Source organism: Dasypus novemcinctus, chromosome 1 (genome assembly GCF_030445035.2).
Source record: "Dasypus novemcinctus isolate mDasNov1 chromosome 1, mDasNov1.1.hap2, whole genome shotgun sequence".
NCBI classification, from domain to species: Eukaryota; Metazoa; Chordata; class Mammalia; order Cingulata; family Dasypodidae; genus Dasypus; species Dasypus novemcinctus.
The window spans coordinates 159551545-159564407 of record NC_080673.1 but is presented as its reverse complement, the minus strand read 5'-3'; the positions used below and the strand labels follow the sequence as shown (position 1 = coordinate 159564407).

Below are 12863 nucleotides of genomic sequence, written 5' to 3'. Positions count from 1 at the left end.
TAAAACTATTTACAGAAGTATAAAATTATTAAAATGATAGCAACAATGTTAACTACTAGATAATGATATTCTAGAATATCTTAATTTTATTCCTTCTGCCCAAGTCAAATTTCTAATTTTTTCCACATTGAATATGTATTTCTCTCAAAATAAGGAAATAATTTTTTTATGTTACATTTTTTTTTTAGGAAAGAAAATAGAATCAGCATCACCTTTGCTACTTAAATTACATATGTGCTCATACACAGCATTATTTCTGGCACTGTCTCTTCTCTCTTGATCTCATTTGCATTATTTTTGGCCACCTTCCCCAATATATATATATATATTTTTAAGGAGGTACTGTGGATCAAATCTGCCACCTTGTACATGGGAAGCAGGCGTTCAACCACTTGAGTAACATTCGCTCCCCTTTTCTGAAGGAAGAACATAGCTACACATCTTTTCTAACATACTAGCCAATGCATCAACTATTGCAATACAGGCAGTAAATAAATATAAGGCAAAAAAGCAAAATAAAAAAAAGTAAAAATGTGTGCATGTACCTAGTAGGAATTTATGAGGGAAGTGAGTATACTGGCTCAAAAAAGCATAGACATTAAATTAACTCTCATTCCTTTAAATTTTCTTATTTTATATCTGATAATTTTGAATTAAAACAGAACTGTAAAATTTTATTTTTTAAATATAGGGCCTGTGAAAAATAGATTTGAGAGTACCTGATACCAAATGTATAATTATATATGTGTGTGTGTGTGCTAACATAAAATGGAGAAGAAAATTAAACCTTGGAAACAAGGGAGCTTTAAAATATTGCTCAAACAAGAAAAGTCAACTTAAGATTTTAAAATATAAATGAATTTCTTCAACTACTTCAGTTCATCATATCATCATCATAACCCTTTGTCTTCCCACCATTAGCATATTCACGTCAATCATCTAGATAGGAAAAATATCTTGTTTCCATGTTTTTGCTGATTCACAATTCCTTAACTTAATGTTCCTGGCAAAGAGTGATTATAAAAGGAATAAACAGGTTTACTTTAATATGTAGAAGCTCTGCCTACGACTTTACCCCCTGAAATATATAGCAGCTTATATAAAAGAAGAAGAGAGAAAGACGAACAGACAGACATATCAGTCTTTTGAACATTTAAACCAATTGCATGATCCATCTTGGAGAAATGTGTTCTCTGCAATGGAAAAAATCATGGAGAAAAACTTTTCTATTAGCACTAACCCTCTCAATGTATTTGAACACAAGTTACGTCTGCATATTTTATTATTGAAATATTTCTGATAAGATAAAGTAAAAAAATAAAGACTTGAAAATCATTTCTCACCACTTTCAAACAGATTAACTACACACACACAAAGGCACACATACACAAACACAATAATTACATATTTGATAACTTGGCCATTCCCCTTAAATGAGCAGAACAAAATTTGATTGCTGAGAAAATTCCTTGTTCCCATTCAAGAGTTTATTACTTTTGTAGTTAAACATGTATTTTTGTTTAAGGAGTATTTTTTTTTCTTTTGTAAGGAATGATTTTCCTCTTCTGTTAAAAGTCCAAAAATTGGCAATTTTGTTAAATATCTCTATACCAGCCAGAAGGAAAGCATCCTGCCTTTTCTAAATTCACCTAATCCTGTTTGTATACTACCCGCCCCCTTGTAGTTATTTTGGAGCATAACCCAGGTTGTTTCCTAGCTATTTTTCTGTTCTCTTCCTCATAACTGGCATCCTTGTATCTCAGCACTGTCTCCATCACCAAGACCAATTACAATTTCAAACAGGAAGAATCTATCCAGCTACAGAACCATATTCTAGAACAGTGTGATATATATTCTTGCCATTAAAATGGTGTATATTAAGTTCCCCAGACATGAACTAAAATCTTATTTTTGAGCAGTTGTTTCTCTCTTGTCTCCTACTTTCAAAGTCCCCATATTGATCATCTCTTAATATTAGGCTATATGAGGGTATCCCAGGTCCTGTAAGTAAACCCAAGTCCAAATTAGACTTTGAATTTTCGATCTGTGCTTTTTAACCTTGTGTTTAGCCTCCTGTTCAACTTCCCATACTATCATCTTGGACTCTCTAGATCTCTCATTAATCTTGACTTGATTTGCAGAATTGCTACAATGCTGTAAAGGGCTGTAGAAAGGTAAGCTACTGTTATTTTATTATCATGAGACATTGAAATACAAATTTCTACTCAGAAAAGGAAAAGCTCATAAGCTTTCCAAACCTAAAAAATAAAAAGTAAGCAAGTCTTCAATTCCAGTCTAATACACCCCTATTAACATTTTATTGCCTCATTTCTGATTCTGTATTTTTTGTTCTGTTTAGATTTAAGATAGTTTTAAACAGAGCATACATAAAATCAAATAACCTCTCTCCAAGGAACTCTATTTTTCCAATCTTCATTAGTGCATCTATTATTCATTTTGACTGTAAAATCTCAAAATGGAAACTCTGGCAATAATCTATTTTTCCATTGATTTATTCATTCATTCAATATGCAATTATTGAAGATCTACTATGGGATCTGAACAAAGCTGAACATACAGACTGTTTTTGATAGTGGTACAAAGAGTGAAGCTATTAATCTCACCCTGAAAAAAAAAAGAGAAGGAAAAGCATAGCTTATTGTAGAAGAATGTTTTAGGTGTTATCAATCATCTGCAGACATGATATTTTATGTAGCCAAGCTTGAAAAAAAACAACCTATTGCAGTAAATCAATTTTAGGCTAATGTTTTTAAAAATACAATAGTTAAACTGATACTTCAATTTTGTTTCTTACCAGTGACTTAAATTTTATGAGTAGTTTAAAAAGGGAAAAAACCTCCCACATTGCTTGCTTGATTATAAGCAAATTTACTTGATTGATTGCCTTCACATTCAAAGCAATTTTGCTCATTTTAAGAAAACTGAATTCTAAAGTTCCTGCATTGGAACTAAAAGTTAAAATAGTCTTCTATATAAACTGCTACTTTTTAAGCCTAGTATGACACTGCTTCCTTTTAGTAAACACTATCTATCAACATTTACAATTTATTTTCTGTATGTATTTTAGTATCACTATCTTCAACAGCAATCTCATTTAGTTAACTTTCATTTTTTTACTATCTCTGTCCAAGGTTACAAGTGTATAATTTGCCTCAATGGAAAAACTAAATGTTTAATACCATGAATCTTTTATATAGGAAGATGTTTTAGAAGTCTCTTGATAACTATTCCTGTCACAGTATTTCTGGAATAATAACACAGCCTTGAATCCTATTTCTCTTTATTTTAAAAACCACGTTTTTTCTTTAATGAATTCATGCAAATTGAAAACAAAAGTGAAAAACGAAAGATATCAAATTCAGTGAAATATTGGTATTTCCATATGCTCAAACAGGCTTATCTTCTCTAAACCTTGGTCAGAGACTGAACACTACAGAAATCTCCTAAAGAAGAGAAAATAAAAATTTTAGTAATGTACTGTTTTATGAAATCTCCTATTTTCATAATGTTAAATTTATACATGTATATAGAATGCTTTATCTTTGCAAATTCAACTGGTTATACAGGAATTGGTTTTGGGCCAGAACTAATCCTAAAAATAAAACTAAAAAATAATTTTAAAAAAACTCCTAAAAACATCCTCTTATTTTGTTTTCTGTGTTCTGTGGCACTGCTTTCTCTTCATTTTATGGCCAACCTTGCTCTCTCATTTGCTACCTCACCATCTTTCAGGTCGTTAAATGTTCCCAAAAGGTTTACTATTCAATCATTTATTTCTTCTCTCTGCACTTTGACACTGTTTTTCTCATCTTGCAAAGGTATAACTAATCCCTGTCAAAAAATTTGGCTTTAGCCCTGACTTTTTCCTGAGCCTTAGCCCATAATTTCAGAGTAACTTCAACACCAGTGCACCAGGACTTCCCACCAGGCTCCCAAATTTAGTTTATCCAAAGCCAGCTCATATTCGTTTGAATTAGGATAGCAAAGATACCAGTTAAGGTATGGCCCAAATGCTATGAAAGTTAGATAGTCATGTGAATATCTTGTTAGTAAGAGAAAAAATAAAAATTGAGCATGGCTACAATAGTATAGGAATAAGCATATTGTGATGGTCTATAGGCATAAAGTTAAAGCCTACACAAAGAGATGATTTGGTTGTGATTATATTGAACAAATGAGCTGAGAGGGAAAATCAGTAATGTGTTAGAGAATTATCTTTAGATGGTGAGAGCAAAGGTGACAAATATAATAGGTTATTGAGGCTATTGATTAAGACCCATTAGCTTGAGTTACAAAAATGGGATTACTGGTATTTGAAACAGAACATTTAGAGTGTAATTTTAATAATATCTATTGGTAATATTGGCGGTGTTAATTATGTTCTTTAAAGATCAATACTAGATTATCCCATACGTAAAAGATAAAATATCATTTATACTACCACACTTGATCATTTTTCCATCTCATATGGTCCTCCTTGATATTTTCTCACATTCTATCTTCCTCCCTTTTATCTCTTGTTCTTTCTCTCTTGCTCTCTACCACTCATTCTCTTATCGCATTCTCTTCTGAGCCAAATTTCTCAAAATAATAGTTTATAAAATTAAACCCACACTCCCACTAACTCCCCTATTGTCCTGAAATCAGTACATGAATACATGACTATTGCCTCAGAACACTTATATTTCTGCAGAGCTCTGTGGCAAGAAGTTTGGATAAGAATATACCAATTATGAAGATGAAAGAAGGACATGAAATACAGCTGTTAACCCTTTCCTACCCTCACCACTCCATATTCCACAGAACTTCATCTACCTGAGATAACAAGTACTACTTAACTCAAGGCCAATGGTCCAAATTTAAGCCATCTAATTATCAGACTTATCATATATATTTGAAATTTATGGTTATTCCTTCCTTAGTCATCCTCGTTAATCCCTCAAATTATAAAATACCATTTTTCCTGCTTCTTCTTCCATGCCTCTGATTGTCCCTAACTATGAAACGTATGTATATTTCTCTTCTTCCATCTGTATCTTACGCTCATTGATTTGATTATACCACCTGGTCTGTAGATTTCTGCTCATTTGACTCTGCACCTCCTCTTAGATGAGTTCATGTAGTCTTGAGATTATAAACTATTTCATATATTGCTCATTTCTCTTTCCATCCAAACATCTATATTCAGCCTTAACTTCTTGCCTTAAAAGCAGGTTTTTATAACCAAATCACTGATGGACAGCTTCTCTGACTGCTCCATTAGCATTTGTAATACACTCCTGTACATGCCTTATCTCAAATAGTGATTTAACATCTGCAAAATATTTCCAACTGTAAACCTTGGAGTCAATTTAGTTACAATGAATAAATCACCAAATCTGAAAATTTTGCCTAATATTTTAAAAATGTACTATTGTCTTTTCCAGCTCAATTGCTACTACACTAGGTAAAGCACTCAAGATCCATTGTCCAGATTAATGCAACAACCTCTTACCTTGTCTTTCTAACCCTGGATTTGGTCTTCACATCCATCTTCTGTGCTGTTGTAAGAGTGATCTACTGAAAAAATAAATTGGTCTATGGACACTCCCATTAACAGCCTCTAGTCATTTCTCTTATCCAAGAGGATATAATACAAGCTCCTCATTATGGGTTACAAGGCTACCCAATAAGGTACCAATACGGTTCTTAAATGTCTTTTTGGTCTCAATTCCTTAGCTTACACTTTATATTCCAATGGCATCAAATTCTTTGAAGTTCTCCTGATCTTAATAGGCTGCTTCATACCGTTGTGCCTTTGTGCATACTGCTTCCTCTGCCAGTTAATCCTTTCCCTTCCCTGATTAATTTTCCCTCAAATCTGGTTATCAGATTCAGAAGTCTTCAGGGACACATTTTTTATAGAATGGGTGATATTTTTTTATGGTTGAACATAGGTCCTACCAAACATAACCCAATGGAACAGCAGGCTATAAGTTCCTAGATATGGGTATACTCTAGTTCCAACACCTAATATCTGACAAAGTGATTACACCTGCTGGCATTAATTCATTGAGAACTAGCTGTCAGAAATTGATCATATATTTATTCTATTATTTCAGTTATATTTTCAATAATTGTATGCTGGATAACTTCCTTTTTTTTTTTTTTTTCTGAGGTACTAGAACTGGGATTGACCCAGGACCTCTTATGTGGAAAGAAAGTGCTCAACCACTGTCCCACATTGTCTCCCTTGAGTTGTTTTTTTGCTTGTCTGCTTGTTGTTCTGTTTTTTGTTTATACGGACTGAACCCAGGATCTCCAAAGTTGGAAGTAGGTGCTAAACTACTTGAGCCACATCTGCTCTCTGGATTACTCTTTTTAATACTCATCACTCACCATATTTATGGGATCAACTGGTCCAATGCTGTTCACATAAACATCAGTTTCAATTACTGTAGGCCTCACTGCAAAATACCAAAACAAGGAATAGTCAAAGATATCATCAGAGTTAGCTTTAAATAAATCACAGTTTTAAGTCTTAATAGCTCATCATACTTTGCCATTTCAATCATACAACATTCCTCATTATGAAGGCAGAAACCTGTCCATTAAAAAAAATACAAAAACCTTTTCCAGCTTACAAATCAATCACATAACTAAAATTTAAAGTTTATGACTAAAACATTCTACTAGACAACCTGGAAATATTAAAAATATCTAAATCACAAAAATTATGGAAGCTAATTTTTAAAGAAATTACCAGATAAAATGACCTGAAATAATTATAGAATTTTAGAGTCAAAAATGTATATCAGAGATTAATTAATATGTATTCCCATATAATGCATATGTGCATTACTGGTGTGCAGCTAAATGTTTAACAATCTTGTGATTAGAAGGGGGAAAAGCCTTGTTTGTAGCTTTTGCGGAATTTTACAATGTCATACTCCCACAATGGCTGATTTCAGTTCCCGATTTTACATTATAGAATGTAGAGTGGAGATGATATACTAATAAGTGGTTCTTCAAAATATAATGAGCCAGCTTCAGCAAACACTAGAACTTGAAGAATAGTTATGAGGATTAAAGAAGATAATGTATGCAAACCATCTATTGGTCTGTATGAGGAGCTTAATAAATATTTGTTCAGGGAAGTGGACTTGGCCCAATGCATAGGACATCCACCTACCTCATGGGAGGTCCACGGTTCAATCCCCGGGCCTCCTTGAACCGTGTGGAGCTGGCCAATGCACAGTGCTGATGCACGCAAGGAGAGCCCTGCCACGCAGGGGTGTCCCCCGCATAGGGGAGTCCCATGTACAAGGAGTGTGCCCAGTAAGGAGAGCTGCCTAGCAGGAAAGAAAGTGCAGCCTGCCCAAGAATGGCACTGCACAAACAGAGCTGACACAACAAGATGATGCAACAAAAAGAAACACAGATTCCCAGTGCTGCTGATAAGGATAGAAGCGGTCACAGAAGAACACACAGTGAATGGACACAGAGAGCAGACAACTGTGGGGGGGGGGGGGGGGGGGAATTAAATAAATAAATAAATAAACAAATAAATATTTGCTCAAAACTCCCTGTTAACATTCCTGAAAGACAGGAATTCAGGTTGTTTATAGTGTAACATATTTTTGGACCTGATTGTCAGACAGAATCTTTCATATCATCACCATGGACCTCATCTATTGAGTTTCGTATATAACCATGTTTTCCCAGTTACTTAATTAGTACACAAGGTATACAATCAAAATAAAAACCAGGAAGATAATCTGCCATACTTCTTACAGGAAATTTTTCAAGGATAAAATAAATGAGATGAAACATATATATCATCTTATAGATTGAAAATTTATTTGTTAAAGTGGCATGTTTTTAGTAATATGCGCTCAGTTCTCCTTTCTAAAGTTCACCTGCTCTTCCTATCTGGCCTAATATTTATGGTTATCTTTTAGTTCAAACACCTTGATTAACCTGGCAGGACATTCCTCTTCCTCTAATATATACATGAGTCTGCTGAAATATCTGTTTAGCCAAAGTCTTCCTGTCTTGGTACTTTCCAATCTGCAGAGCCCCCAGGCTAGCAATCTTCAACGAAAACTTGAGGCATTATTAAAAAATCAATGCCCATATAGTTTTAAATCAATATTTATTTTTATCCCTTGCAACTAAAAAATCTACACGTAGGAAACCATACAGTAATATTTACATAGTTTGATTTATTCAAGCAAATGTTTTCTTACCTGGTATATACCTGGTATATATATTTTCTAAGCTAGAAAAATACAGTTTAGAAATAGATTTAGTATGCAATGTAGTCTCTGGGTCTATACATGCATGAAAATGTTATTTGATATACTGCCAACAATTAGGTTTCTGAAATAAAAGTAGGTTATATGATTTATAAAAGGCTTTATAATAATTTATCATATCCTGATGAATTCTGAGAAGATATATTTAACCATTTGCCTTTTATATTTGACTGATTATGAATTTGAATTGTAGTAAATAAATATCAAATAATTAAGCTAATTATAGCTATAGCTAGATTTAAAGAATGTTTTTTATGAAAGTAAATTAATAAGACAAAAGGCTTATTAGTTCCACTTGTAATTATATTTATAAATGGTTATAAGCAATTAAGTGAATCATAATATTCATATAATTAAATTATTTTCAGTTCAACTGATAAATCAACAAATACTAATGTCTGCTCTTTACATCAAGGTATTCAGGGTTGCACAAATTTATCTATACTTGGAGTAACATGATGTCAGAGGACATCTTGCTTGACAGGCCATAATTTTCAAGTTTATAATGTAGAAAACAGTAGCTAGGAATGAGTTATTCTGGTTCCCTAATGTGAATAATTTTTAGCCAATTAAAAGAAGAAAAATATGTGTTAGAAAAATCACACAATAAACAGTAAAACTCTTTTGTATTTGATGTTTCTCCCTTTTGGTCAAGGTTCACTTCTATATGCATTGCTGGTGCGTGCTTGATATTAATCCCTCAGTGCCAGGGAGGTTCATCCCAGGAATTATTGCCCATGCTGGGGTTAAGGTAGAGTGTTTATTTGAAGAGTTTTGTTCAGAGAGAGGCCACATTTGTAAAACAAGGAGTTTTTTAGGAGCTAACTCTTAGGCAATAGTAATAATAGTAATTACTAGGCTAAGCTTCAATTTTACAGAAATAAGCCTCATAGTTACATGCATTAATATTGAGGACTTAATATATTAGTCTGTTTTCTTTTATTTGGCATTGCTACATACTCAAGAGATTCTTGCCCCTCTATCTGTCCCATCCCCAGGATGGGACAAAAATATTTTGATGTTTTTTGTATGGGTCTCCACCCACTGAGATAATACCCTATGACAAAATGAACATATTCATATTCCATAGAAGCATGCCCCAGATGCACCCTTTCTTACACATCCCCCCACCACTGACACCGTGCACTTGTGACCTTCCCCTGCCATATTTACAGAAAGAACATTCCCATAATTGTATTTTTTTAAAGATTTATTTTTATTTATTTCTCTCCCCTTCCCCCTGCTCCCCCAAGTTGTCTGTTCTCTATGTCTATTTGCTGTGTGTTCTTCTTTGTCCACTTCTGATGTTGTCAGCGGCACAGGAATCTGTTTCTTTTTGTTGCATCATCTTGCTGTGTCAGTTCTCTGTGTGTGCGGCGCCATTCCCAGGCAGGCTGCACTTTCTTTCGCGTTGGGCGGCTCTCCTTACAGGGTGCACTCCTTGCGCATGAGGCTCCGCTACAAGTGGGACACCCCTGCATGGCAGGGCACTCTTTGCACGCAATTAGCACTGTGCATGGGCCAGCTCCACATGGGTCAAGGAGGCCCGGGGTTTGAACTGCAGACCATCCAAGTGGTAGACGGACGCCCTATCCACTAGGCCAAGTCTGCTTCCTGTCACAATTGTATTTTCAACAACAGACCTCCACCTCCCCACATGTAACCTGTTTCTTCCTCCAGTCTTCACCCCAGTTCCATGGATAATCCAACTACCCCCTCAACCCTGCTCTCCTTCACACTCCAGTGCACCACCATCACCCCCATCCACTGCCAAACCACACCCTTCCACCTTCCAGATTAAGCATTGGCTCATAATTCTCTACTCCTTTTCTTTCTTCTGGTAACCTATCTTCCAGACTCTATCTCTGTGAATCTGCTCATTACGCTTAGGTCATATCAGTATGGTCATGCAATATTTGTCCTTCAGTGACTGGCTTACTTCATTCAACATAAGGACTTCAATATTCATCCATGTTGTCAAACCTGTCAAAACTCCATTCCTTCATATAGCTGAGTAATATTCCATTGCATATATATATACCACATTTTGCTTATCTAGTCATTTGTTGATGGACACTTAGGTTGCTTGCAACTTTTGGCAATAGTGAATAATGCCACTATGAACATTGTTATGCATATATCTGCTTGTGGCCCTGCTTTCAATTCTTCTGGGTATACCAGTAATGGGATTGCTGGATCATACAGAAATTTTACAGTTAACTTACTGAGGAACTGTCAAACTGTCCTCCCCAATGATTGCAGCTTTCTATATTCCCACAGGCAGTGGATGAGTGTTCCTCATCATTTTCAACACCTTTTGTTTTCTGTTTTCTTTTTTAATAACAGCCAGTCTAATAGGAGTGAGATGGTATCTCATTATAGTTTTATTTACATTTCCCTAATAGGTAGTGATAATGAGCATCTTTTCATGTGCTTTTTTAGGCATTTGTATTTCCTTATTGGAAAGATTCCTGTTCAAATCTTTTGCCTATTTTTAATATGGGTTGTTGGTCTTTTTATTTTTGATATGTAGGACTTCTTTATATATGTTGGCTATTAGATCTTTATGGAGTAAGCAGTTCCAAATATTTTTCTTGTATTGAGTAGGTTGCCTTTTCAAACTCCTTTGAAACACAAAAATTTGTATATTTGAGGAGGTCCTATTTAACTATTTTTCCTTTCCTTGCTCATGCCTTGGGTGTAATGTTTATGAAACCATTTCCTACTACAACATCTCATAGATGCTTCCCTATGTTATCTTCTAGGAGCATTATGGTCTTGGTTCTTATATTTAGGTCTTTCATCCATCTTGGTATAGGCCGTGAGATAGTGTTCCTCTCACGTTCTTTTGGCTATTGTATTAGTCAGCCAGTGTGGTTCCGATGAAAATACCAGAAACTGGCTGGTTTTTATAAAGGGTATTTATTTGAGGTAGGAGCTTACAGATACCAGGTCACAAAGCATAAATTACTTTCCTCACTAAAGTCTATTTGGAGCAAGATGGCTGACAACGTCTGCCAGGATTCAGGCTTCCTGGGTTCCTACATTATTGTGGTTTGCTTTTCTCTGGGTTCAAGGCTCCTTCCTTCCCGATGTTGGTTTCTCTTTCCTCTGGGTGCTGACTTCCCAGGTCCTCAGCATCAAACTCTAACATCAGAAATTCTCAACTCTGTTCTTCGTCTTGCCTTTTATCTGTGAGTCCCCATCCACCAAGGTGTGGCGACACAATGCCCTAATCATAACTCAATCATGCCCAGGTACAGACCAGATTATAAGCACAATCAAATATTTCTCTTTGGAATTCATTAGTTTTATCAAACTGTAACAGATATGGATATACAGTTCTCCCAGCGCCACTTGAAGAGGCTATTCTGTCACAGTTAAGTGGGCTCTGTGACCCTGTCAAATACCAGTTGCACGAATCTATGAGTCTATATTAGAACTCTCAATTAAGTTCCATTTGTCAGATGTCTACCAGTGTGCCAATACCATGCAGTTTGACTACTATAGCTTTTTGTATCTTTTAAGGCAAGGCAGTGTGATTCATCCAATTTTGTTTTTCTTTTTCAATATGCTTTTGGCTATTCAAAGTCTCTTGCCCTTCCAAATATATTTCATAATCAGCATTTCCCATTCAGTGAAAAATGCTGTTATAGTTTTTGTGGGGACTGCATTATATCTGTAAATCAATTTGGGTAGGACAGAAATCTTAATGATTTATGTAGGTCTTTGATTTCCTTTAACAATGTGGTGTAGTTTTCTGTGCACATATTCTTTATATCCTTAGTTAAGTTCATTCCTAGGTATTTGATTCATTTAGTTGTTTTTTGTAAATGGAATTGAATTTTTTTCTTGGTTTCCTCCTCAGATTGTTCATTATTATTGTAGAGAAATGCTACTGATTTTTGCATATTGATCTCATATCCTGCCACTTTACTGAACTTGTTTATCAGCTCGAGAAGCTTTGTTGTATATTTTTCATGGCTTTCTACATGTAGGATCATGTCATCTGCAAAGAGTGAAATTTTTTCTTCTTTCTTTCCAGTTAGGATGCATTTTATTTCTTTTTCTTGACTAAATCTCAAGCAAAACTAATACAATGTTAAATAAGGGTAGAGAAAATGGGCATCCTTGTCTTACCCTTGAGATTGATGCTGTTACTTCTTAGGATGAGTAATTAGTGTCAAATTAACCCTCCCAATGAAAAGAAATATATTATTTTTAAAATTACAGATGATTTAAAATATCACAGAGGAACTAACCTAGAATTTTATGTAGCACTTTTCTAGAAGGAATGAAACTTCATGGAGAACTCTACATTATTATTTGGCTACTTTCCCCCTTGGTGCATTTGATGTTCTACTGCACAGCATTGCCCCTGGACCACAGGGGATTTAATCAGACATTCTTCATGTCACTTCCCTCAAGACATTTGTGAATTCCTAAAATTGGCATGTGTATGGTGAGATGCTGAGAAATCAAATATAAATTAGTTGCTAAGCATCTAAAAAATTATGTAGAGATTTAGCTAGTATAGAAATGTGT

General features: G+C 34.8%; 1 protein-coding gene across 2 annotated transcripts in view; it reads right to left on the bottom strand.

The window, feature by feature from the left end:
- Positions 1-12863, bottom strand: part of GABRG1 (gamma-aminobutyric acid type A receptor subunit gamma1) — a 93504-nt gene that overhangs the window by 37565 nt on the left and 43076 nt on the right. For both annotated transcript variants that reach the window (XM_004458584.3, XM_071216652.1), the window contains exon 3: positions 6400-6467. In XM_004458584.3, coding sequence (XP_004458641.2) covers positions 6400-6467 — 68 coding nt within the window. The remainder of the gene's footprint in view (positions 1-6399; positions 6468-12863) is intronic.